The sequence below is a fragment of the Lates calcarifer genome, linkage group LG9, assembly GCF_001640805.2.
Source record: "Lates calcarifer isolate ASB-BC8 linkage group LG9, TLL_Latcal_v3, whole genome shotgun sequence".
In the NCBI taxonomy this organism is placed as follows: domain Eukaryota; kingdom Metazoa; phylum Chordata; class Actinopteri; family Centropomidae; genus Lates; species Lates calcarifer.
This window is the reverse complement of record NC_066841.1, coordinates 9,101,344-9,128,797: the sequence shown is the minus strand read 5'-3', so window position 1 is coordinate 9,128,797 and position 27,454 is coordinate 9,101,344. Positions and strand designations below refer to the sequence as shown.

Here is a 27,454-nt window from a genome sequence, read left to right as displayed (position 1 = left end):
AACCATATGAAAATAGTTTTAACTTTTTGAACCATTTACTGTATTCAATCATGTCAGACACAAACAGCTTTAAAGCAGACACTCAACTGGCAAGAAAATATAAATTATGGTTTGCTTTTACTCAAGAGCACTGAATTATTGCAGTGTCTTTGGTCAGAACTGACTTCATTCAGACGCAAGCACCTCTAACACACAATAATAAAAGTAGTACTGACCAGCACCATGATTTCAAATAAGGTTTACCAGCATGTACTTTATCTGAATTACACTACATTCTTCCCGATATTTAGCGCTTAAGCATTTTCAGCTTTTGACTCACCCAGATACTTAGATACTTTTAGGCAGAGTATCACATATACTCTGCCTAAAATTTTAAAACTCCTGAGTCCTGTGGGGCTCTACCAGAAATAGGCTTGTGGTCCATAGGACTCTGAATCCCGTGGGAGATGAGACACTGTGTTATAGAACTGTTTGTACTGTATCCTCACAAAGTACTTAGCTAGCAGTGGTGTGTGTGTGTCTTTTGTATTTTTGTGTGAATGAAGAGCATAATTGAGGTACTTTCTGTATTGGTCTTAGTCTTTGGTCTGCTGGCCGATTTGGTACAATTTGGTCTAACTTTTTGGACCTTAGATGCCATTTTGTATAAATAGTAGTTTTTCAGCTGATGCAATGTGAAGTTGGAATAAAAGATCAAACAATTTGTTTAGATCCTAAAATTCCACATCTATGCACTTATTCACTGTGTATGAGTAAATGCAAGACAACACAATATACAGAATACAACATCACAAAACATCAAACCAGAGGATCCATATAACGATAACTCCAATGTGCAGAAAGTTTGATTGATTACACAAAATACCAAGCTCTTTGAGTTAAGAAACATCCATACTATGTTCTCACATTCATTCACATTAATCATTTTCATTTTACATGCATGAGCTTTGATTAATTGTACATAATCTGGAGTGGCTAAACACATAAAATGGAAAGGGACGATGATAGATCACACTTGTTCTATCTCTCTCTGTGTGTCCAGATAATGATGAGCCGTTGCTCAGTGGATCAGGTGATGTTTCCAAGGAGTGTGCTGAGAAGATCCTGGAAACCTGGGGAGACTTGTTATCCAAGTGGTAAGGCTTTGTTCCCTTGTTCACTCTGTCCTTCCCGTTCTATCGCTGTTGTATTAAGGGGGTGCACGCACGCACACACATAGTTTGTTTTTGTGTGTGGGGTTTAGCAGATGTGCTGTTTGTCAGGCAGGAGTTCTTGATAAGCAGCTTATTAAGATGGCTTCCCTCTCCCATTACTGCATTTGTTTTTAATCAAAAGCTTGTGATGAACTGAATAGAAACTGTCTGGACTTTAATTAGCTGCAAGTTAAGCCCCCCCACACACACGGGCACTGCACAGCATGCTTCTCTCTTTCTCTGTCTGTGCTCATGTATGTTTCTCTCAAGAGAACAGTAAAATATGTACAACACATACACTATATTTAACCCAAATAATAGTTTAATAGTATAATATACATCTGTTTTTTTTCTTCATTACTGACTTAATTTGTATGATGCCCTTTGTTTGACATTACACCATTAAAACATTTTGTAATATTTTGGAGGTACTTGTCTCACTTCTCTGAAAAAAATAATACCTAAATAAAGAGAAAAATCATAAGACTAGCCTGTCATAATACCAGGCTTTGTGTGTGTGATTGGTGATTTTGTGTGTGTGAGCAAGAGAGCGTGTGTTGTGGCATTGTGGGATGCAGTGCTCAGGGAGCACAGAGAGGCAAATCACAGAAAGCCCTTTACAATCTTATGCCCCCAAGGACCAGGCCTGGCATTACTTACGTCACATGCACACACACACACACACACACACACATGCATGCACACACACATACACAGTATACTTTTGTTTCCCCTCTTAGTCTCTGCAGTAAATGCCATGTATTGCATAACCTAACGCTCAGAACAAATAAACAAAACAAACTGAGAAAATAAGAGAGGGATGAATTAAGAAAGGGGGAAAAAAAGTGAGAGAATCATCAGGGATTCGGGGATTTTCTGTCGGCTCCAGTCAGGCGATAGTTGGTAGGTACAGCTGTGCCTCTAAGTTTACCTTCTTCTCCTCCCCCGTATCTCTAACTCTGCCTCTGTTACTCACTAGTGAGCTGGCAGGTGCCTGAGTTCATTTAAAGCTGCATACATTGTATACATAATATACACTGAAATGGAGTGTTTCCCCAACAGATTTAACGTTTAAATGTGAAGATGAGGAAGGAAGGAAAGCAATTGAAATCTCTCTCTATATACTGTAGCTGTAATTTTGTGTTGGCTTATTTTCTTGTATTGTCTATTGTTTTCCCATCCTGCTAAAAATAAGTCAGGCAAAATAAGGCAATTCTAATGTCAGGGGAAAAAGGTGAAAAAGAATTTCATGGATAGATTAAGTATCGCGCATTTTCTGTACAAAAATAACACATATTTTACTTTCTGTAACAGTGACATTTGAGTCCTTGATTGATTGTATCCCTTGTGGGATGCTTGGCTGGAACTTTTGAAAGACTGCTATACATGTAAATCATTATACTTGTGGTATTAGGTGCTATAACTCTGCACTGTCATGGTTCTGCCCCAGCAGGCCATCTGTAAAGATGATAATAGTCATTTTTAGACACAACCTAATGCCAATGAAAACATTTTTTTGAGTAGATATTGCAGGTGTGCACAGAAGATTGCAGCTGCACAACAGCATGTAATGAGGGAGTCAGCAGTGTACCATAGTTTGAAGATTGATTGAATAAGCAACATTGAATAAAGTTAAAATTAGTATGTCTTTGATAAAATGCAATGGCTGACTCTCCTCTCCTCTCCTCAGGCATATGAACTTATCAGTGCGTCCCAGGCAGCTGCCAGCCTTGGTGCGGAGTGGCATCCCCGAGGCCCTTCGTGGGGAGGTGTGGCAGCTCCTGGCAGGCTGCCATAACAATGATCACCAGGTAGAGGAATACCGCACTCTCATTACAAAGGTAAGGCCACACAAAACTCTTGTCTTTGTTAAGATGATCAGGACAAACCAAATCCCCACAATCCCCTAATGTTGGTGGTGTAGTGATTGGAAAAGCTGACCCCCAACGGGATGACTCAGGCCTTTAATTTTAGGATGCATCAGCAAGCTGTCAACATCACCTCTGATGATTTCTAAATCTTTGTCCAGACATAAGCCATTACTGAGATAGACTTTTTATCTGTAACACTTTAGTCCTGGTTGTTTTTACACTTAGTTTTATTTTAGTCTCTTTAACCAACACATTTTGTTCAAACAGATGTGAGTTCTTTTTTGGTTTGGTTTTTGGTTTCTGCTGGCCAGAGTCTGTGTATTACTGTTAATGTCCTTGGCAACAGTTTTGGTTCAGTTTTACGTCTTTGAAAGTACACCTCAGGGGCCACTGTTTCATAAGTTTCCCTCTCATGTGCTCCAAACTTGTGATGGCAGCCACTGCTGCCCTGTAGATCATGCCAACAGATTTCTTGGGGCATTATGCAAGTGAAAGGTTTATACACTTTCTTTCACAAAAGATATTTATGTTTAATGGTTAAGGTAAAAGTATTAAGTTTGTCTAATAACCCATTGTGAGTTTGTGACTCACTAATTAAAACCATCGTTTTTTAACCTGTACTCAGTTCATAAAAGTTAAAAAATCTGTGTCACTACCTCTGCATAAGTGGAGAAATCAGAGCTGTAAAAGTGACGAGAAAAGGCAGAGAATTCAGAAGACATGACCTGGCTTTGTATTATATTCAGTTTTACGACTTCAATCTGGATGTGGGCCAGACATTGCCTGTATTAAGCTACATACAATGGTTGTTCTGTGATCAGAAAGGACTATTTAATTATTACTATCTAACTGTGATGATTTAAATTGGGATACTTTTAACATTAGGTTCGCTTCGCCTTAGTATTGCCTCTGCCTGTATGCCTTTTTCTACAAACCTGTGTTTGTATGTGTGGTTAAAAATAGCGGTAGTTTTTTAGTTTCATTTTATCAGAGAATCATGGTGTGCTTCTCTGTGTGGGCATGTGTTTAAGGATCGGAGGTGACTTAGCCCTGCTGTGGATGGTTAGCCCCCCTTGTGCACTGAGAACAATGTGTTATTCTGTGTAATCTTATTCACGGCCACAGTTCTGTCCACTGTTCTTATGTAAAGGCAACATCCCTGGGCAGCAAGCTGGGTCCCAGGTGGTGACAAGATGTTGGTCTTGCCCTTTCCTCCCCTCTGCTCTCCTCCCCCACTCTCATTTTCTTCACTGTCCCTGACCACATTTCCCTCCTCCCTTTCCTTTCTCCTTTGCTCTTTTCCTATCTCTGCCTTTACACTCTTTCTTTAATCATGCTCTCATTTACATTTACCTGTACTGATTTGGATGCTTAAAAAATTTAAGAGGGTCAACTCAAATAGACGTTTTACTCCAAAATAATATGGATGCCAGGCTGTTTTTCCCATTAAAATGAATGGTATGAATGGAATCTCAACTTTCACTCAGACAACAATAACAATGGATCAGAACGCCACTGCATTGATATCCACTGGACAGAAAGTTGGATAGGAATTTATTGCAGAAGCACTAAAGCATTCCTGGTTTGTACATCAGCCAACAAACACACAGAGAAGTGTGGAGAGCACGTGCAGCTTTATCTGACTCTGACAGGCAATTTGACTTTTATTTAGTCTCTTTATAAGGAAGCTGAATGAGTTAGCCAAGAGCAGTTACAGGCCAGAAAGATTATATGAAATATCTTATGGAACACAACAAAGTGTGCACAGAATTAGTCAAAGAGTATTGAAATGCATTGCATAACAGTACTCTGCATATTATATGTATTAATTAAGAAAGAATTTTCATTCACATTCATGTTTCTGTTGTTACTGGTACTAATTAAAGCTTATTTTCTCATGTACAGATTCATTCTTTCCCCTCTCAGCCCTGTTTTAAAATGTGTACATACCATCCTTGTGTGCCAGCTCCTAATTTGTTTTGTGCGCTTTCTGTATTCAGCCTGTGTTTTTTTGTGTCTCTTTGTGCTGTATTGCAATGTATGGACATCATGTCCTAGCCAATGCCATCTTTTGTGCCCTAATTCTATCTGAACTTGGTGTTCATCCACAAATCTGAATACAGGGCATTGATGGAATAGCAAACCGGGTTGTAGGTCATAGCTATTTGAACCTTTCCTTCTCGGTGGAGCCTTAATTAACTGATAGCAGGGACCAGGCTGCCAAGTACTGGGAGTACCAGTCTAAATTAAAATGCTGACTAATTAACACTCCACCAGTAACCAATAAAGTCATTAGGCTGTTTTAGCCATGGCCTACATTTTGCATTAGCTCCATACATTATAGTAAGAACAGACCAGTCACTGACAGAGTGACTAAATCTGGTAAACTGATAAATGGTTTTGGCAACGCACTGGTCCAGTGCCAGCTGATTTTAATCAGGAGGATGTTACGACATATTGGCAGGCAACATTTTTGTGCTGTGCTGAGGGGGGGTAACTCTGTGAATATAACACAGCATGACAGTCAACACATATTTATCAGCATAATCTTACTCTTAATGTACCAGTAAATTGTTGTTCAGCCTTTAAAAAAAATGACATGGTTTGTAATTGTAATTTTTTGCAATAAGATGTAATTTGGTGGTAATAATTGAGATAATATTAGGCCATGGATATTATAGTGTTAAAAGGTTTGTGTTCTGTGGTGTACTGGCAGTTCACCTGGTTAAGCACATACCACTAATCAGGCCAGGGCCATTAGCTGCATGTCATCCCTTCTCTCCTCTGCCTATCCTGTCTCCACACTAACAATAAAGGCTAAATGCCTGAAAAATATATTTTTTTATAAAAGAGTGTGGCACAAGCAGATCACCCACTTAAATTCATAATCAGGAGTGACAGGGATTGTTTAGGAATAGATGAATCACAGACAGATTGTGCCAACTTGAGGGTGTCTCTAAAGTTATGTAATTATGATGTTGTTTGTGGGTTGTTTGTTTTTTTTTAATTATGTTGTTTTCTCATGGAGGAGCAACAAATGTTGACAGGACTGGTGGTTGGCACAGTGTGGGCACATTTACTGTTACTCACTATAAGGGGAGTAAAATGTTGCTCTCTTTAGAGTAGTAACAATAACATGAATTACCTGTTTATTAGGTACGCATGCACAGTGTCAGACAGTGTCCGAGGTGATGATCAAAGTGTATGGCCATTTTTTAGATAGTAGTTGTTTTTTATGTTCTGGTCCTCGTTTACCTACACAAGGGGGACGGTATGTTAGAATTCTCTTAAGGTGTGTATATGAACATACATGCACACATTTATGTGTGTAACATACACACAAAAAGACCAGATAAATACAGGCCTGGTACCCAGAACTGCTGTGCCAGCCTCTTGTGAAGAGCAAAAAACAAGCACTCATAACTACCTGTCTGCCTGTCTCAGTCTGACCCACATAATGACCTGTCTGCTTGCCTCTGTCTATCTGTCTGTCTTTGTAATCATTTTATTTGTGTACGCCTGACTCTTACTCTCTCTGACTTCTACCTAGACCTGTTTGTGCTCCTGTCAAGTCATGTGTCTTTGTGCCTCTCTCTCTGTCTGCCTGCTCATTTGTGTTTTGTCACACTGACTGCTTGCGTTTTTCTCTCCCTTCTTCTGCTGTCTTAGCGGTCCAACGTGTCTGCTTCCTTTCTTTTTTTGTGTGACTGTATGCCTGCCTCTCTCTCTGTCCCATAGGTTTATGTTATGTGTGCTTTGCTGCTCAGCCTTCTGCTAGGCAGAGATGGAAATACTTTCAGATTTGCTTTATCCGGCTTTGAAACCACTTTCCCATATCAGAAAGTACACAGTGAATGCCAGAAGGTTCAGACAGTCAGATCAAAGAATTTTAGAACAATTTTTTTCAGTTGAATGTGAGCAGGCTTCATTTTTCTTGGAATTTTGTGTCATCCTCCTACAGTTATGTGTTTGTTTCTGTCTGCAACTACTTAACAAGTCTCACCACCCTTGCCTTGTGTTGGTATTATTTTCTGCAATAGCTCTAGGCTCATCATACAGAGATAAACATCATTAATTCACGGATATAAATAATAGTGTATTAGCAGTCCAGTTCTTTGAAATTCTTCTCATCCCTACTCCTACCAGGCATTTCTCTGATTAATAAAGACCCCAAACAGGACATCAGCTGACCAGCTCTTTTTGTGTTTTTGTTATATCATGTTGATAGAAAAGTTGGCACCTAGCGACTGCTTATTTTTATATTTATACAGAAACAGAACAGAATTATTAGGATTATGAGCCACCAGCTGGGTGGTGGTGGATGGTGGGTATTAGTAATAATCAGATAAGAGTCATCCAGTTTGTCAGTTGCAAGTGAACCATTTTATTCTTTTAATAGTGACTAGTGTAGCTTGTCAACAGAAAATGTGTTTCAATTTTGGCAATTTATTAATTTTTTGTCATTTAAGTTAAACATTTGCCAATATTCTACAGATTGATCATAAGTAGTATTAAGCATTAATTCACTCCACTTTTATATGAACAGTAACAAGCTCTTGTAAGCATTAGCTTTTATATTTCCCCTATAACCAGTCATGCTGTACCAGAGTTTAGGGCCATTGTGTTGTTGCCAGGTTTGTTTCAGCTACTGGAGGCCTGTCCTTGAGAGAATGCCAAACTGTGAGGAAGCATAAGTTAGACAGCTAACAGGACTGTGTTGTGCTCAGCTTGGCAACCAGGTGACAGTACATTACGCTCTTCCCCCTTCTTCATTTTCACAGCTCTCTTTTCTCCTCTCGTTGTTTTGTTCTCGCTATCTTGCATTTCTTTCTCTCCTCCACCTCTTCCTCCTCTCATCTTTGGTGAGCTCCACGTTTCCTTTTGACTCTCTTCCTCATCCTTCTCTCCCATTCCTCTTCTTTCCAACCCTTTTCATCGTACTGTCGTCTATTTTTAGCTCCTCGTGTGGTGGGCAGAGGAGGTGCGTGAAAGCATGGGGGTGTGTCTGGATTGCGGGGGAGAAAGGTGCAGGCTGGTGTGTGTGTGTGTGTGTGTGTGTGTGTGTGTGTGTGTGTGCATGTGTGCACGCAGCTGTGTGGGTATGTTTGGGTCTCCATCACGCTACACCAAATTGCCCTGCACGAGGCAAACTCTGCAGTCTTCAGAAAGTCATTAGGATAAGGATGTAGACCATGCAGCACTAAATCTGACAGTGATTACTACCCACTGAGTTTCTAATTTTAGTACAGGATTCTGAGTAATTAAATGTAATCATCACATCATCTGATCTAAAAATAACGCAGTAATTATTCTAGCACAGATTCAATGGGCTCTTCACAGAAGGGCTGACGGGGACTTGCCAGTGCAAATTTAAAACAGTGGAATAAAAAGTGTTCAACCGAGTTCTAACCAGACCTTTAGAGCCACACAATAAAAAGCTGGCTGTTGATATTGCTGGGAGGGAGATTTAAAAAAAATGTCTGGTGAGGTCATGCTACCAGGGTATAGCTGACTGTATCAAAGCTTGAGGTGCAGCATCTGCTGATGCATGCAAAATCAGGAGCAGGTGCATATCTGTTTAGAGCTCTCAGGCCAAATAGACAGACGGACATGTACACACACAGAAATACATGGACAGAGTTACAGTTCAAATGCAAACATTCTGCTTCATGATAAGTATAAATACAAAGTGAAAATGTTTAGATTTTACAAAAATTCTCTCTCTAGCCTTTTCAGAGGCACAAGTTAGATAGAAAACAAAACAAACAAACAAACAAACAAAACAAATAAATAAATGTAATTATATACATTACGTAAGTACCATTGTTAGACAAGGTTTACATTGTAAGAGGCACAAGAAGTGCATGTGCGTGTGTGTATGTGTAAGCGTGTGGACATTTTTGAATGTGATGATATTTCACAAACACATTCATGCTGTATGAATAGTATTATTGTTGTTAATTTTCTCCATGTAGTTACATGGGTCAGGGAAAGGTTTTCGATCACAAAGTTCTTGTGATACTCCAGTCATTATCTATAAGCTTTGATGCAAATATCTTAAATAACTATAATGCACCTTTCAAGCTCTCCTTGCTTCCTGACCCTGTTGCTAATTTTATAATTACTTGCTGTGTTAATGAATCAGCTGCTAATTAGACACAGGCCATGAGCACAAATTAAATTATTTGTGCTGTGCTTTCGTGTATGACTGTGACAAAACTTGTAAAAATCAATTTATTGCATTAAGTTTTTTTCAGTGAACAGGAGAGTACCATCACAGTTGCAGTTAAGGCTTCCTTAGTAAAGTAGAGAAAATATAACACATACAACTTAATGGATTCTTTCACTAGAGATTAAAGACCATTTGTAAAATAACAGACTTCATAACACAGTTCTATCCCATGACTGTGCTTTTTATATATAAAAGCTAATTTTAAACCTACACACAGAAGAGCAGATGTAACGTATGCACAGCCTACAGCATATACAGTATGTACAGTAGTTTCAGCATGGTAGGATGCACAGAGCTGTAGGGGGACCCGCTGTCCTGTACTGCATGTCCTAGGTTTACAATCAGATTAATAATAGGAATGTTTCCTGTAAACTGCACCCAGGCATGTACTTATTGTTTCACTACTAAACAACTTTGTGTCTAGATTTTTATGGCTCAAAATATCAAAACTGTCTCAAAAAAACAGTCAATTTTAAAAGGGCTGGGTTAACACTGACTGATATTACAGATTTTTGAATCCTGGGTAATAATGAGAAGTGTGTGACACACACACACACACACACACACACACATATAAACAAAACAAATACAAAAAAAACAGGGAGGAGTGAGAGGGTGGGGGAAGGAGGCAGCCTTGTGCCCTTGCAGTTGATCATTGGTTGGAGCCACAGGGAAGGGGAGGGGCCTCAGTGCCACTGTTTCTGTAGAGAGAGGCAGAGGGAGCGAGAAAGAGTGAGACAGAGAGACAGCCAAGGAGGATAAATGAACACTGGGGGTTCTCCCAGCATCGGTATGCCTGCCTACCTCATTTCCACTCCAGACATAGTTGCTGCTTCTCTGGATAGAAAATAACAGCTGAGGTGTGTTTGTATGTGGGTGTGTGTGTTTTAAACATCAGACACCCCACGCACTCCCTTTATCCTCTCACCTCACAGCAGTCTGCTGTGATCTTACTGCGAAGGACCAGACAGAAACTGAGACAAGAGCAAGCGGACCTGGAAGAGTGGTGAGAAGAGGGTAAAGGGGCAGCAAGGAAGAAGAGGGAAAAAGGAGAAGCAGGACAGCAGCGGAGTTACAGGACAGGAAAAAAAGAAGAAATCATGCTTAATGTCTCCTTCCCTCAGTTTATGTATACAGTGATTACACAATAATGTCTTTTCACTGGAAGCTGTGTTTGTGACTCCGTGGACTACAGACAGATATCTAGTCCGTGCTCTCTGCAGCTGCAGCAGATGTTGAAGACATCTCTGGCTTTATAGGGAGCGCAGGCATTTCAGGCATAGATTGGACTGGAATTCCTTTAAACAAAGTCACATTTCTTTCTATTTTTTCCTTTTTGTGCCTTCAGCTGGGAAGTTTGCTTTACTGGAACAAAAAGAAGACAAGAAACGCACATATTTCTTTTTGTGTGTTTATCTGTTTTTACCTGGTGGTTTTATCCTTGTGTAAAACCACAACTGCCTGCGCTGAGGACGCAACAAGGGAGCTTCCTTACCTTTCTCTGTCCTTTCCATCCCTCCTGTTTTTGAAATGGCAGATGGCAGCTGTCTCATCGTGGAACCGCAGCATGGAGCCTCTCATTTGGACTGAAACCACACGGTGACTTTCAGAACCGGCCAGCTACCTGACAAAATAGTGGGTTCTTGGGTTCACTGTAACCTTGAAGGGCCCCTCAGACACGTATTGCTGCCCAAGATGATGAATTCCTCCCTGGATCCACTGAACCAGAGCTCTGCTGGCCTGTCAAACTTATCTGTTCCCTTCTGCCTTCTTGAGATAGGCTATTCCCAAATTTTCTCCACCTGCCTCCTCGAAGTGTCCATCATTCTTCTCCTCACCATTCTCATTATTTCCGGTAACCTGGTGGTGATTTTTGTGTTTCACTGTGCCCCCTTGCTTAGCCAGCACACCACTAGTGCTTTCATCCAGACTATGGCGTATGCTGATCTGCTGGTGGGGGTCAGCTGCCTGTTCCCCTCCCTGTCCCTCCTCCACCACCTGCAGGGCCTAGACCCCAAACTTACCTGCCAGGTGTTTGGCTACATGGTGTCTGTTTTGAAGTCAGTTTCAATGGCGTCATTAGCATGTGTAAGTGTAGACCGCTACATTGCCATCACGCGACCTCTGACTTACGCGTCCTTGGTAACGCCTTGCCGAGTGCGCTGCTGCATTGTTCTAATATGGTTGTACTCTGCTCTGGTGTTTCTCCCATCTTTTCTCGGGTGGGGGAAACCTGGTTACCATGGCGATGTGGTGGAGTGGTGCGCACTTCAGTGGAGGACTAGTCCAGCTTTCACAACCTTTATTGTTGCGCTGCTCTACGCCCCAGCTGCTCTCACTGTCTGCTTTACCTACGCCAATATCTTCAAGATCTGCCAACAGCACACCAGGGAGATCAGTGAGCGGCACGCACGTTACCGACCCCAACAGCTGCAGGGCCCGGGACTGACAGTGGGATCTGTGGTCAAGGACAGCAGCGCAGCAGAACAAGGGCAGTTGCCCCACTTGTCCCAACCACAGAAACCCCAACACCACCAACCACAGTATCAGCAGCCTACATCAACATACCCAGACAAGCGATATGCTATGGTACTGTTCCGCATCACAAGCGTGTTTTATATCCTCTGGTTGCCCTACATTCTCTACTTTCTGTTGGAGAGCGGAGGGATCTACCACCACCCGGCAGCCTCGTTCCTCACCACATGGCTGGCCATCAGCAACAGTTTCTGTAACTGTCTCATCTACAGCCTGTCCAACTCTGCCTTCAGGAAGGGCCTCAAACGCCTCTGCTCCTTCTGTTTACAGCGCAGTGGCAGTGGCTTTGGGGTTAGGAACACCAAAAAGGCTTTCGTTGGCTCTGTCGAAAAGGGATGCGCAGGGCCGGGGTATAGATATGGCCATGGGGAAATAGGAATTGGCACAACATGTCATGTGTAGTGTACACTCAGAGGAAAACCCTTGTGCCAAATTGGCATTTGAACTTTTTAAAAAAGATGCCTGATGTGATTGCTGTAAAATGTCTCTGTTAAGCTGTAATGTGCTGTGAAGAGATGGAGCGAGGCGTCGATCTGCCACTGCTGTTTGTCGCGTTTGGAGGTTACTTGGGCGTCCTCTCTGCATACGCCACAGCTGGCAAAGACAGAGAAAGGGAGTCAAGAGCAAAACACTGAAGGATAGAGAGGCCCAAATAGCCCACAGAGTGTTTTAAACTGCTCAGAGAAACCCAGCATACTATGTATGGACAGGGGTGATAAATGAAAGGGCTTGGAAAGGAGAAGAAAAAGGTGTCTGAAAATCTCTGGAGGAGTGAACTCTTTTGAGATTCAACAACATTTTTATCAATAACTTTTCTTTTATGGGAAGTGAATCCTTAACTTATTTTGCCAAAATGATAAATCGTCACAAGGAAACTGTTCTGAGAAGCATGTGAAACAGAGTGACCTTCGTTTGTTACCAGATTAACAGCACAGTATGTGCTAAATGCAAAAAATGAAAATGAATGCAAATGGAAGACTGCTGTGATTTAGTAATGTAGGTCTGAGGTGAACTGCCAGTGGCAAGCTGTTTAAACATGTATTTACATGGTCTTAACCCCTCAGTATTTACAAGTAAGAGTGAAAAAGAAATGGAAATAAATGAAGCAGGTCTAGACCTAGTTTGTTTGCATTGATTGAACTGATCATGGTTTCTCTGCTTTGAGGCATCTATTCCTGGACTTTGAATTTTAGATTATTTATTGATGTTGTTATATAAGATAAAAAAATATGTCTTTAACTAAGTTGTAGGTTCACACATTGAGCCTGCTGTTTGTAACATAAGACATGGGATGCTACCCAGCTTTGGTGTACGACTGTTAACCTGACAAAAATCAGACATAATTATCAGTTTGTTTTCCAATGATTTTTTAAAAAATCTTTGTCATTCATTGCACCTTTATTGTTTGGATTATGTAACTAAAATAAGTTTAGTTACATAATCCAAACAATAAAGGTATATACATATCTGTGTTCAAGGCAAAGCAAGACCAAGAAAGGATGTATTTTTACACTTATTGTACACTGATCTTTGGTACACTATTGGGCTGATTTTAGGTTTCTTTTTTTGTTTGTTTGTTTGTTTTTTTTACTAGATTTTTGACCGAAGATAAAATGTTTAGCATAGATGGATGACCCTTGATCTGTGATCCTTACCCCTTGTCTTTGGGAGTGGTTGAGAGGAACAGTTGAGAGAAGCTGTAAATGTGCAATTGTAGAAATTTCACATTTATATAATCTTGCAGGCTTTACTGTGACTGCATTATTGTGCCAGCATTTGAGGACTAGTGCATGCACACACATGAACACAGGGGGATCACACGTAAACAGAAACAAATAGCTCATTCACTCTGCTGGCAGGCTAACCTCTGTGCAGCACCATGAAGAGGGAATGACCCCTCATCTCCCTGGGAATTGCATTTGCCTGTGAGTGTGTATGTCTGCATCGATGTGCATGCACATGTCTGTTTCCATCATCTTGTTCCCATGTGTAGCTTTATGATCCCTTTTCACTCTAACTTGATATTTAATACAAACTAATCGAGTCCAATAGTAAGCCAAAATTAATCAAAGTGTACACACTGTGTCATGAACTGAAAATTCTTTCTATTTTGAACCATGGAGACTCATTTCACGGTTTCTTTAGGTGCAGATATTCTAGCTTTATATACCTTATCTAATCTTACCAAAGAAAGTTCAACAGATAATCTTGGACCATGATTTTTTTTTCTCCTAAATATATAATATATGAAAATTTAGTAAAATACAAGCAGGTTTTACACAAAGTTTGTGTAGGTTCACTGCACTATGTTGGCTCAGTGATGCCTTGTATGCATGAATATGACTGTTTTTTAGTATGTAGCGATATATTGTTGCCTTGATATACAAATGAAAATGAGCTGTGGGGAAAGTATTTTCCTTAAACGGCTAGGGAGGGCTCAATTTAGAGACATGCAACTGTTTTTAGAGGGAATGACACAGACTGGCAATTGTACGCATTTTTAAAAAAGTGACTGTTAATTCAGCAAAAGTTCATAATTTGTAGTTATCATTCCTCTCTTCTGTAAAACTGAAAATAACCAGGAGCAAACACATGTGTATTTGTTCATGTGTGTATAGGTGTGTATGAGTGTGTGTGTGTGCAGGTATGTTAGGATGTGACCATTGGCTGAATTGGACTGTTGAAGGTATTCTAGGGTGCTAACAAAGTTATCACCTTTCATTGCTTTATTAGCTGTGCATCACTTCCCTCAAGTATTTTACTGTACTTTGTGAGTGTCTGTGAGTATGATGTACAATAGTGGTAGATAGATCCACATTTGTCTTTAAGTATTTTGGCTGTCATCTGTGAAGCATTGCCAAATATTGTAATCTTTCCTTTTTTTGTACTTTCTTTTGTTCAGAGATGGCGTGTACAGAAATTGTGTGTACAGAAGAGGCGTATTGAATGTCTAACTGTCAAACTACACAAATTTATTTTTGTAAAATTACTTTGTTTTTGTCTGCTGTGAAGTGAGACATGTTGCGGACTCTAAGTAGGTTCAGCAGCATGCTTACTTATTGAAATGATTGAAGTTGTGTCTTTATGAAGATGCATTTTATTTTACTTGGACAGCTTCTGTTAAGATGTCTCTACTGTCTTTAGGAATTTGAAAGATTGAATTTGAGATAAAAAATTCTCTACTAAAAATACACTATATCCTACAGCAGTTAATGGTACAATTTAGGGCAAAGAGTCTTGGGAAATTATTATGCCAAAACATGCTCACATTAGCGGTCACACACATTCCCTTTTTCCTGTGGGAAAACAATTGGCTCTCATGTTCTCAAGGGAACGACACTCTGGTAGTGGCTGTGTTGAGGTAAAGTGCCATGTTGGGTAGGATTAGGGAAAAGAGGTTATTTGAACACTCAGGCTGGGCTAGGAGGCCATTTGCTGGTTAAATGCAGCCATCTGCTATGAGAGAGGTTGGTGTGCAGTAATGAGTGAGTGCATACCACAAAAACTACTCTGTAATAATCTGTAAAACACTGCAGATAGTTAAATTGATATTTAGATATAAAACATATAAAAATATGCAAAGAAGGAGGGTTAAAATGTTAATTACTTTCATATCATATTATCCTTAATTTTAATGCCTTTACAAGAAACATTAGAGGATGACTGCTGCTTATTCATCTTTCTCTTCTTCTGACATCGTATGTGGTTGGCACATAGCTTTAGGTGTATCACCACTTTCCAGACTGGGACTACCCAAATGTGTGTGTCTTGGGAACAAGTGGAGACCTTATGTAGCAAATGAAGTCACATACTGAATCTGTGACTCAGGGTAAACAAAAGTGTAGTATTTGTATCTGTATTTTATCTAAATACAAAACACACAAAATTGTTACATGTAATGGGGCCTTGATAATATATATTAATAATAATAACCCATAAAATCAATTTTTATCATGAACATATTGTCCTTCTCTTGAAAGAACAATATGTTCTCTCAGGAGAAGTTGAGAAAAAATGTTTTGTAATTAACAACAAAAGTGTTTTTACACCAACTCAGTTCTGGTTGGCTATTGTATCTCTATTGTATCAACCTCACTCTAATAGTGCACTTTAATGCACACACACACACACACACACACACACACACAGATGCCCATGCAGTGGTATTTCCTTATCTGTCTTTTAATCTGTATCAGACTTTCTTCTTTGTGTTTTCATAAGGCTCTGAATAGACCACACCAGACCCAAATAATGGCTCATGACCCAGCTGTTATGAGTAACAGATTATTATCAAATAAAGATGAGATTGACCACTGTAACAAAACCTTGGTGTGGAAATGTTTCAGAAGATTCAGGAATTTCTCTGGAACTGATTCTACATTTTGTATTTGCCCACACTGAAGGCTGGAAATTGCTCACAGTGAACAATGGGGTATTTGTAAGTCTCTGATTGAGAAAATGAAGCCATTACCGTGTTAGATGATGTCATATTTTATACGTAAAAGGTGTTGACTTTGTGACAAGGTTTTTGTAAGATGGCTGCTTTTATAGATTGAGAATGTTGGGATATTGTTTATGGTCTAACATGTTTAATTTTGCTTTCATTGAAGGTGAGTCTCTGTGACTAAGACACTTTTCATTAGATGATGCTTTGTAGGTGACAAACCTATATGGTAATGTAAGATGTACATGTTGTGTATCTGTACTGAGCAAATAAATGTATGTTATCTCAATGTATTCAAACCTTCTTGTACTAATTACTTTTCTATGCTAGAATCAGGGATGTTTAACATAATTGTGTCAGTGTGTGTGTGTGTGTGTGTGTGTGTGTGTGTGTGTGTGTGTGTGAGTGTGTGAGTGAAAGAGAGATAGAAAGCATGAGAGCATGAAGTGCATATTTTTCCTTTCATTGTCAGTTCTCTACCTTTCTACGGGTTGAGAGGTTTCATGTCATTAGTAATCACCACTCAAGTACATTAACACATATTCAGTATTATTTGTGACAAATATCACAGAGCTTTAGAAGAAAGCAGACCCAAAGCACAGTTATAATTAGTGAGGTGGAAGGCTGCTGGCTGAAGATCAAGTAGTTCAGTTGATAATAAAAGTAATTGCTCTGTTATTTCACATTCTACATTACTTTCACACAGAATTTCCCATCGTTGCCAAGTTGTGAATGCCTCACGTTGATCGCTAACAGATAAAAAATAAATTGTCGCTGGGTTTACATGCTGTAAAAGGACTGTAATACAGCAGCACCACATGGTCCTGTTATGATTTACATTGCTTCTTCCCCTGTCTGTCATCTCTGCTCTGATCAGATTTAGATTTTGCCTTTTCTCCTTGTGCTGAAGCAGCACACCAGTGCACAAATGGCACAAAAAGTAGGGCATGAGACAGACGATTAAGATTTAATGATGGACGACGCTAAGGTGAGGAAACAGCGCTGCCGGTAGCTTAAGCATCTGTCTGTTACAGATCATTATAAATGAAAGACAGAGAAAATCACTGAATTTAACAAATTAATATTTGCTTTATTGAAAAGGAATTCAAAATTTCACCTGTCTTCTTCTGTGTTTATGATGAAAGCATCTGTCAAAGGTCTACTAATTACTTACAAAGCATTAAGTTACTGTCACTGCTTTGATTTCAGTGAAATCTAGCACTCAGGGTTATTTGGGTTGGAAAGCAAGGTTTTTATCGACCTTAATAAATACCACTCACTGTTCTCTTGGCATCTCAGCAGGGTCCTTTAGGAGCAGAGAAAGAATAACAGAATGACATGTCAGCCATTGTGTTGAGTCAGAGAAAATCAGGGACATAAACAATAGAGGGCTAGCTACTCAGCCTTCCCACGGAAGCCCTACTCTGTTACTTTATTCCAGCTTTAGACATACACACACACACACACACACACACACACACACACACACACCACACACACACACACACACACACACACTGAAGTTCTGCCATACCCCAGTGAAGTGTTTTTATTATAGGTCTGTTAAAAGAACATGTTTTGCCCCTTGACTTTCATTGAGTTCATAGATGCTCTTTGATTTCCCTACAGTACTACTCTGGCTGTTACTTGTCATGGACAGTTGACAGTGCTACGGATATTCAGAGCATTTGTCAGGACACTGACAGAAACAGAGTGAGGAGCATGAGTAGATGTAGCTGTTGGTTTCTTGCCTGCCATACCTGTCACTTTATTTGCTGTTGACTGTAATGTGAATAAAGGGAATTTTTGACAGGATGTGAGACTGTTGGCTTTTGACTATTCGTAGAGATCCATGGTTCAGAAATGAAATGTCTTTACAGCATTGAGTCTCATATGGTATTATGGCTTGTATGGCCTCTTTGAAGTTCTGAATCCTTGCTGGACATTTAACAGTTAAAGGACTATTTTGACATTTTGCTTTCTTACCTAGAATTGGATAATGTCCATGCGCCTCAAGTATGGAGCTTGGGCAATTAGCTTAGGGAAAGGGCTAGCGTAGCTCTGTCCAAAATACAAAAATACATCTCTTGGCATCTTTAAAGCTCTCTAATTATCATATTTCTTTGTGAATGACAGGAGAGTGCAGTGACTTCCTGGAGCAATGGAGATTCCAGGTAGTCACTGTGCCTGTCCACTGGTCACCAAGAAATAGTTGTGCATGTAACTTTCTTCAAAACCACGTTTTTTCCAGACTTTGTATTAAGCGAGGCTAAGCTCCTCCTGGCTGTAGCTCATCGCTTACCATATAGACATGAGATTGGCATTGATAGAAAGCAAATGTTGAACCTGTAAGTGTTTACAATATACTCTGAGCATACAGATGGACAGGGCAGAAGTGCAATAAGCAGCAAAAGTGGTTTCAGAATCTGTTGTAGCTTACTCGATCCACAGCGATAGATCTTATTTGATTTGAAGCTTTACTAGAATTTATGTTATCACTTTTGTCTTTCACTATCTTTTTTTACAGTTACATAGAAATACACTCCTCTTAGCATTATCTTTCTCTTCCTGCTTTTTGCCTTTTCTTTATTGCTTTAACTTTCACACTTCCGTCCACTTCCATGAGACACTGGATTTGTTTTCTCTCCCCACTCACGCTACCCTCATTCCGAACCTCTCATTAACCGAACAGACAGACACACAGAGAGGAAGCTAATTGGCCATGGTCTTTGTACATGCTCTCACCACTTCAGATAAATATGGCTAAGTGGTGCTTGTAAAAACATGGATCCTTATCATTCACTGAGAGACTGTAGCACGATGTAATGGGCCCTTCACACTGGATGCAGTAACTCCACCCCAGCGCTCTAAAATGCATCGATACCAATGGCTTTCACTGTGAACAGATTTCTGGAGTGCACCCTTTTAAGCAGGCCTTGTGGCCTTTTTCAACTTGGTTGAATGTTACTGTTGTGGTGTTGTGGTGAAGCCCTCCAGTGTCTGTTTGGAAAAATGTTTTGTAATCTGCCAGAGAAGACGGAATATAAAAGAAATATTATTCAGAGTGTCTTAGAAGTTGAATTACAGTGTGATTTTAGAAATGAGTCTGTGATAGAAAGGCTTTCTCTTGAAATAAGAGGTCGGGTTTGGATGTTTATGAAAATGTAGTTAACCAACCTGCTCTCAGATCACTGGATGGAATATGCCACGTGTCATATTGAATGGTGCAATACCATATATATTGAACACCAACTGCTGAGGAGCTCTACTCTGACAAGAATCACTCTAACAGTCAGCATTACTCAAACTTCCCAAAGCATTGCATACACACACAGACATGCAGTAACTATGACTTATTGGGTGTGGTGGAAGTTGAGGAATGAACTTAAAAAAAGACCACTGTTGTTGGTCTCTGATCCCCATTAGCTTGCTTTGTTTTAGTATTCCTTTCTTCCTGCATTTCTTCTTATACTTGCATTATTTTTGTTTCACTCTCTTCCTCTGTGGAAGTTGGAACAGAGACCTTGGGAAAAGGAGAGGGAAGGGCTTGATGGGTAACAGACCCAAGAGAGTATAATTAGCTACAAAGTGAACAAGAGAGATTTGAAATTTACACCTACTTTCACCATGGGGTCGTGGGATAGTGTTGCAAGTAGGAATTTTAATGGGAAGCTTCATTCCTACAAAAGACTTTGAGCAAGGCAGTGTGAACAGTAACTGAATATCCTAACCTGTATCTGCGTAATTTTATGCATTGCACTGCTGCTACACGATTGGCTGATTGAATAATTGCACGAATGAGCAGGCATGGAGGAGTTCCTAAGAAAGTGCCTGCTGAGCAGGTATGAAGACATCTTTAAATGTGTCTTTGATTTGTCATGTAATGGCCACGGTGTCTTTGAGTAGCATTACTTATTTAGAAGCTGTTTGTTCCAAATACACTGATCATCAATAATGAAATGAGGTGTGATTAATCTTTGAAAAGCAGGGCTAGTTTGGAGTATTTACTGATGTGTGTGTGTGTGTGTGTGTGTGTGTGTGTGTGTGTGTGTGTGTGTTTTTGTGGTGCTCTGTCATCACAGTGAAGGGATATCCTAGAGAAGTATGCTGCCCCGGGCTTGTATATGCATTGTATGCAGTTGGGATTGTAGTCATGCCTCTGTACTTCTAGCAGTGTATCCTGACCCTGAACAATCTCATCTGAGCTTGTGAAGTATAGTCTCCCACAGCCACTAGCAGGGCTATACACTCTTAGTCTTGTTTTTTGTTTTTTTCCCCTACCAGTGGCATTATTTAGCTGCAATGAGATCACATCAGTTTCCTTGAAAAAAGAGAGCACATGCACAAAACAAAACCCTGCTTGTGTAGAAATATTTTTTCCCCTGTGCATACACTTTTATTCACACCATCACCCATCTCCTGCTCTCTGTCCTAGTCATACATCTGTTCCACCCTAGAGACAAAAGGTCTTAGAGTTGATTTATTCTATTATAATTCAGATCAGTGATAGCAGCAGATGTAACAGTGAAAGGTAAACAACCCTCTGCTTGGTGTTGTATAGTCTGTATTTATTTTTTCTATCAAATGACCTCCCTGTTGAATCACTTGGAATTAGGGAATTATATCAGAGATTTTCCCAGTACCCAGTGTAAAGATGTCCAGTGTGTCATAAGTAAATTGTATGATAACCTTCCTGCTGCTGGTAATGAAGAATTTGTCAGTGTGCTATTTGCTCCACTAAACACTCTCCTATTGAATCAAGATGATAAAAAATATGAATCTCTCTGTTTTCTGTTACATGATGCATTCATTCTATTTTCCTTTTTCCTTCTCTTACTCTTTACTATTTGTCAGAGTTGTGGTATTACTGGTAGCAGATAGTGTTATCTATTTAAGCTTTAGCAACATAAGAATTACTTGTAATTTACTAAAATGGATTAAAATCAGAACTTAACTGAAGTGAACAGACAAATTGTGAGACAGGGAGATTTGTACAGTCTGTGCTGTGGAAGAGAACACTCTGTGCCACCAGTAATTCCTACCCCATACTGTAAATCTCAGCAACATATTGAAGAATACTGACCACTGCTGGATCCCTATGTAATTTTTGCTTCCTGGTAGATGTGTGTGGATTCTTAAGTGACAGAATCTCCACATCTTTGTCGTGCTCTGCTCACTTTTTTCTCTCACCTTGACCTTTTTCTCTCCTTCTGTCTCATTGTTAGGAGTCCCCCCAGGACAGTGCCATCACCAGAGACATTAACAGGACATTCCCAGCTCATGACTACTTCAAAGACACTGGAGGAGATGGACAAGACTCCCTCTACAAGATCTGCAAGGTGGGCGGCTAACACACATGCAAGTGGTTGTTTGAATGAAATTTTTAAAGAAGTGTAATAGTTTGTAGAGCAGAAAACAAATCAGCTACCTGTCCTCTCGTCTTCTCATATTCAGATTTAGCAATACAAAATGCATTATTATTTGTAATTGTCTTCAGTGAACCTTGTCACAATGTATGCAGTACGTAGAGAACGCAAAGTATAATTTTATTATATAAGAAAATAAAAATGTGAAACAGAAAAAAAAAGAATTTGCTGGAATTTTTACAACCCATCTGTCATGCTAAAAGAGCTGTGAATAATTAATATAGTTCATCCACTGTCATAACTGATTTGCGTGATTTATTATAGACAGTGTGGTCCTGACATGCGTTTATAATCTCATGATTGCTGATGATGACACAAAAATCCTCCTTCAGTTATACAGGTGAGACATAAGCAGTTGGTAGCTCTGGTGTTTTTGGGACCACTTGGAAATAACAGAAGTCTGCATCTGTGACACTGAATCACATGTTTCCTCATGATACAGTGTAATTACTATGTAAATGATTTGCTTCACATTAGGTCTGATAATAAAGTTTGTAGAGCAGTAGTGAGTCGCTAATACTAAACTGAACAGTTCATTAATTAACTGAACAGCCACTCTGTTTCTGGGTGGTTCAGTGAGTTCATAACTGTCACTCCCTGTCTAGAGAAGCAAAATAAGTTTCTAATCGAACAAACGCAAACACTCACACACACTAGAGTCCACTGTAATCAGTCCTGTAGCATAGCTGACTCACACACACAGTATACTCGAACCTCGCGAGAAATGCTTATTGATCGCAAAGTGCATGTGCTGTTTTCTCTCAAGGTGAACACGTGCCTGCACAGTTGATATACATACATTTCATCCTATAGTTCCATAAACCCACATAAGAAGCCTGGCTGCAGTGTGTGCACTGCTTTTTTTTCATTTTCATTTCATTCATTATGTATAACTCAGGTGAGGGCATCCATCTCCTCCCAGACAAGCACCTCCTCAGGTGTGGTTGAATAATTCAGTGGGCCCTCCCTTACCTCTGTGTGTGGATTGATCCACACTTTGTCTGTTTCACTTGTGCTCATTATTTGTGTTTGTAGCTCAGTAGGCCACTACAGCCCTTTTCCAAATTCTCTCCCCTCATATTTACTCCATTTCACATTGACCAACATTTCGTTTTTTCCATCCCTCACTCCAGTTCCTCCCTCCTTCTATATCTTCTGTTAATGTCTAATACCAGTACCTGACTCTTTACAATAAAGACAAGTGTGTTTGAAGACATACATCAACTAAAGAAAGGCCTCTGTAGCCAAACAAGTCTTCTCAATCTCTAAATCTGTACATTTTATTCTGATATGATGTCGGGTATGTTGTTTGTTTTTTTTGTTTTGTTTTTTGTTGCATGCTATTCTCCAGCTATTCTTTAATTTCTTTCTGCTTGATTTAAAGCTGTGTTACTCATGCAGTGGAACTTTAGCCATATGGACATCTTTCTTGCTACTTGTCAAATACAAGTTCAGTACTTACAGATGCTTAAGCTCTGAGAATGGTTTGCCAACTTTGTCTATCTTTTCAGATTACATTGCATCATTTAGCTGCTGATATCATCAATACTGTGAATACTGTGTAATAATTAAACCTTGGTGTGAATCACACCAATTACAGGTCTCAGTTACAAGGAGACAGCAATATTTGAACTATCTATTATACAGTTAATTTTTCATCATTCCACCCCTCCCTCCCAATTTATTTTTTAATTCACTGTTAAAACTTAATTGCTGACTGTGTGTCTTGTTTGTCTTTTTTGTCCTCTCCTTCAGGCTTACTCTGTTTACGATGAGGAGATTGGCTACTGCCAGGGACAGTCCTTCTTGGCTGCTGTGCTGCTGCTGCACGTGAGTTCACATATCAGCCTGGACCAGAAAAAAAATCAAAGCTTCTCAAACTATTTCAAGAGCAGAGAGAAACTGTTTTCATTTGACATCTGTATCTTTTTGACATCCTGCAATGCTGGAGAATTGGCCTGGCAATGAGACAATAAATATGATGCACTCTTACTGCAGAAAAGCAGAAAGGTTTCAGATGGAAGGTGGTGTCTTTGGGATAGTGACATTTTATATGTATGAATAATGTAGAATTTGTTCATGTTTATCTTCCACCCTAGAGTGGTTTGCTTTTAAGCATGCTTGCAGTCTGGGGACATGTCAATGCTGCCACCTAGTGGAGAAATAATGTCTGCGTCTTCTCAGAACCTTATATGGGGGAGATGTGTGTAGGAGAAATTTAAGGAGTTATTTTAAAATTCAACTCGGTTTATTTATTTACCCAGAAATTTTCCATGGTTTGTTCTGTTTTCCTCTGTGTGTGTGCTGTAAAGCACTTTGTATCATCTGTATTGTGTATTAAGTCCTGCTTTATTGTGTAGTGCTGTAAGGTTGACTTGTAATGGAGTGTCATCTGAAATTGGTACGATCAGTCTGTGAACTGGCAGGAGGTACTGATTACTATATCTCTTGGTCTTGTCCTTCAGATGCCAGAGGAGCAAGCTTTCAGCGTGCTGGTCAAGATCATGTTTGATTATGGGCTCAGGGACCTTTTCAAGCAGAACTTTGAAGATCTGCACTGCAAGTTCTTCCAGCTTGAGAGACTCATGCAGGTGTGTGTGTTGCATTTGTACATCTAGAGTGCCATAAGCAATGGTCGCGCCTGCTCCACTTCTCCTTTTCCCCAAATACAGTCTTTCTTTCTGTGTTTAACATTTTTCTTTCTTCTTCTCTATATTTCTCTCCACACACCTACTTTTCTGCCTCTGGTATCCTGTCTCTTTATATCTTACTACTCCTCTTTCTCTGACACTTTTTTCCTTTCTGTCTCTAACAGGAATACATACCAGACCTTTACAACCATTTCCTGAACGTGGGTCTGGAGGCTCACATGTATGCCTCTCAGTGGTTCCTCACCCTCTTCACAGCCAAGTTCCCTCTGTACATGGTCTTCCATATCATCGACCTGTTACTGTGTGAGGTTGGTAATAAAAGACAAACACACAGACTCAATACAACTTTTACTGACTTTCTTCTTACTTGCACACATTGTTGTGTACAGATTTAAATCTCAGTTTCAACCACTTGATTTATTTTTGGACACAATGTCCCATACTGATAGAAAAACCTGTTTTTAGAGATATGAAAAGTGACATAATAGCAATAAAACTGGAATCCAAAAGTAATCTTTAATATACCACTCCAAACTCAGAAACATCCTGTTTCTGTAGATTATCTGTGTGATGGCTCTCTACAAGTGGAGTGAGTGATTTTTTTTGCTGTGGAAAATTCAAGTACTGAAAACCCATAGGAACTGAAGTAATAAAGTCTGAAGTGTGAGAAGTATGAAATAAAAGACTTGTGGAACAATGAAGACTCTTCCAAGAGCTTCCTGACAGGCCAAACTCAGTAAAAAAGTTTATCCACTTGAAGGACTTGGGAAAAGAATTTCTTGTCTGATGAGACAAAAATAGTTTCTTGGCCTGAATGTCGAGCTCCACGTCGAGCATAAACCACGTCCTATTAATCACCTGAATAATGCTATTGCTATCTATGGTGATGCATGGTATGCCCAGCAGACAATGGACAGACTCAAATACAGAGGGGAAAACCTGCTTCAAATCACACAGAACCTCAAACTGAGGTGAAGATTGACCTTTCAGCATGGTGGTCCAAGCCAAGACAACTCGAGTGTCTCTGGATGTCTTTAAGTTGGCCAGCTCAAATCCTTGTGGAGAGCTCTTTAGTCCTCCCATTCCCACTCCCATTAAAATCTAAGCACTAAGAGACAGCCTGCAAGGAAGAGTGGGAGACACTGTGCATGCCCAAATATGCAAAGCAGGTATCAGCATACCATTGGCGACAGCTACAGCACTAACATAATGGGTCTGATTATATATGCAGTTTAGATATTTCTCTTTTCATTATGCCTCCATGCTGGCAACAGCCGTGGCTGGAGGCGTTATGTTTTCAGGTTGTCCGTCTCTCCATCCGTCATTCCATCTGTCTCAGTCTTGTGAACGCAATATCCCAGGAATGCCACAAGGGAATTTCTTCAGATTTTTTCAGAAGTGTTCACTTGGACTCAAGGATAAATTTATTAGAATGTGCAGATCAAAGGTGAAAGGTAAAGGTCACTGTGACCTCACCTCATAAGTCAAGAAAAAAATTTCACACAAATGTCTAATGGGATAAAGTGATGACATTAACAGTAACAGTTCTGCAAAAACACTTTTTTGGCCAGTACTTAGGAACACAAGGGGAGATTGTGACTATATTTCCTGTAGCTTCACTAGTTGGCGGAGGCATACAACTGTGAGGCAGTAAAGTATGTGGTAAAGTGTCTTTGTTGTTATTCAATGTTGTATGTTCATTGATGGCAAAACACATCTTAAAGTCAGTAACACAACAGAGCTATATGCACTGTTTGTGCACGCACTCCTGCACATGCACACACCCAAAATATAACTTTTTCTTTTTTACACATAAACCTGTATTTTTGTTTTAAGTTCTTTGATACATCAATAATTCAGCTCCTTAATACATTCTGAATGTCAAACTTTTTCTTTATTCTTAGGGCATCAGTGTGATCTTCAATGTAGCCTTGGCACTTCTGAAGGTAAGCTGGCTCGCGCAAAAACAGAAACATACAGCATGAGAAAGTCTAGCTTTGGAAAGATTTTACATGTCGGGGCATGGGAGTGGGTGCAGATACATGTGTGTCACCACACACTGTTCTGTGCTGAAAACAGGGCACATGTTTTTGTTGAAGATGAGTTTGGTCTTAAAGCTAGAGTTCAGTCAATGAAAAAAAAGTTCTTGCAGCACATTTTTTAGACTCAAGTTGATTCACTCACAAAGCTGTTATTTATCCTATCTAGTTAGTTTGTTTGTTCTTAATGAGCGATAACCATACTGCTTCAGATTAGAAAAAAAAATTCTCTGCTCAACAGATTTGGCTGGCTTGGATAAATTTGTTGCCTAATTTATTTTGTGTTCCTTTTTCCTCAGACATCAAAAGACGATCTGATCCAGGCAGACTTTGAGGGTGCACTCAAATTCTTTCGTGTCCCAGTTCCAAAGAGGTACCGCTCTGAGGAAAATGCAAAGAAACTGATGGAACTGGCCTGTAGCATGAAGGTGAGTGTAGAAGAAAATAGAACAGAGTCTCAGTTCACTATTACCATGCAGTAGCTGTAGCTGCATATTAGAGACACCTGAGACTTCAGGTTCAGCTCTGTATCAGTTTCAAAGTCTTTTTAAAAACCTTATTTTCAGTTTTAGTAAAAAATAGAAAGGTATGCAATTTCTTTATCTGGCACAAACAGTAATAGATGTGGAATATTAGAAATTTAAATAATTAATGACAAACTACATCAGCGTGTCTAATCATTAAATTGTAATTTTTTAAATTAAAGAAATGTTTATATAGAGAAAACCTTTATTGTAGCCCTGCAGTGCCACTTAACTACCAGTGGGGGCCGCTGTTGAACTTTAAGACAGAATTAATTCATGCAGCATATACACACACACACACACACACACACACACACACACACAAACCCACATACACACTTGTTCTCTCTTTCTGTCTCTGTCTCTTCAACACACATGCAGATATACACACACACACACACACCTGTGTCCTGACCTGTTTTGAAAAGTCTGGCCTAGTTTAGAGGGCCTGACTTTGAAGGTAACTTTCGGCAGAGATATTTATTAGCACAAACTCTGGAAAGGAGCCCACATGGAGAGAGATTTGAGCTTTTTGGTTC

The 27,454-nt window shown here is 39.8% G+C and overlaps 2 protein-coding genes across 3 annotated transcripts in view; both read left to right on the top strand.

The window, feature by feature from the left end:
- LOC108879240 (rab GTPase-activating protein 1) overlaps positions 1-27,454 on the top strand; it is a 67,772-nt gene that overhangs the window by 22,941 nt on the left and 17,377 nt on the right. For both annotated transcript variants that reach the window (XM_018670448.2, XM_018670447.2), the window contains 8 exons: positions 1,043-1,136; positions 2,884-3,034; positions 21,501-21,614; positions 23,457-23,531; positions 24,167-24,292; positions 24,517-24,660; positions 26,257-26,298; positions 26,691-26,819. In XM_018670448.2, coding sequence (XP_018525964.1) covers positions 1,043-1,136; positions 2,884-3,034; positions 21,501-21,614; positions 23,457-23,531; positions 24,167-24,292; positions 24,517-24,660; positions 26,257-26,298; positions 26,691-26,819 — 875 coding nt within the window. The remainder of the gene's footprint in view (positions 1-1,042; positions 1,137-2,883; positions 3,035-21,500; positions 21,615-23,456; positions 23,532-24,166; positions 24,293-24,516; positions 24,661-26,256; positions 26,299-26,690; positions 26,820-27,454) is intronic.
- Positions 3,044-16,568, top strand: LOC108879241 (probable G-protein coupled receptor 21). Its single transcript, XM_018670449.2, has one exon. The coding sequence runs from the start codon at positions 10,992-10,994 to the stop codon at positions 12,231-12,233; it is 1,242 nt and encodes a 413-aa protein (XP_018525965.1). The 5' UTR covers positions 3,044-10,991; the 3' UTR covers positions 12,234-16,568.

Coding starts and splice junctions, on each gene's coding strand:
- LOC108879241 (XM_018670449.2), top strand. CDS start 10,992: ATGATGAATTCCTCCCTGGATCCACTGAACCAGAGCTCTGCTGGCCTG.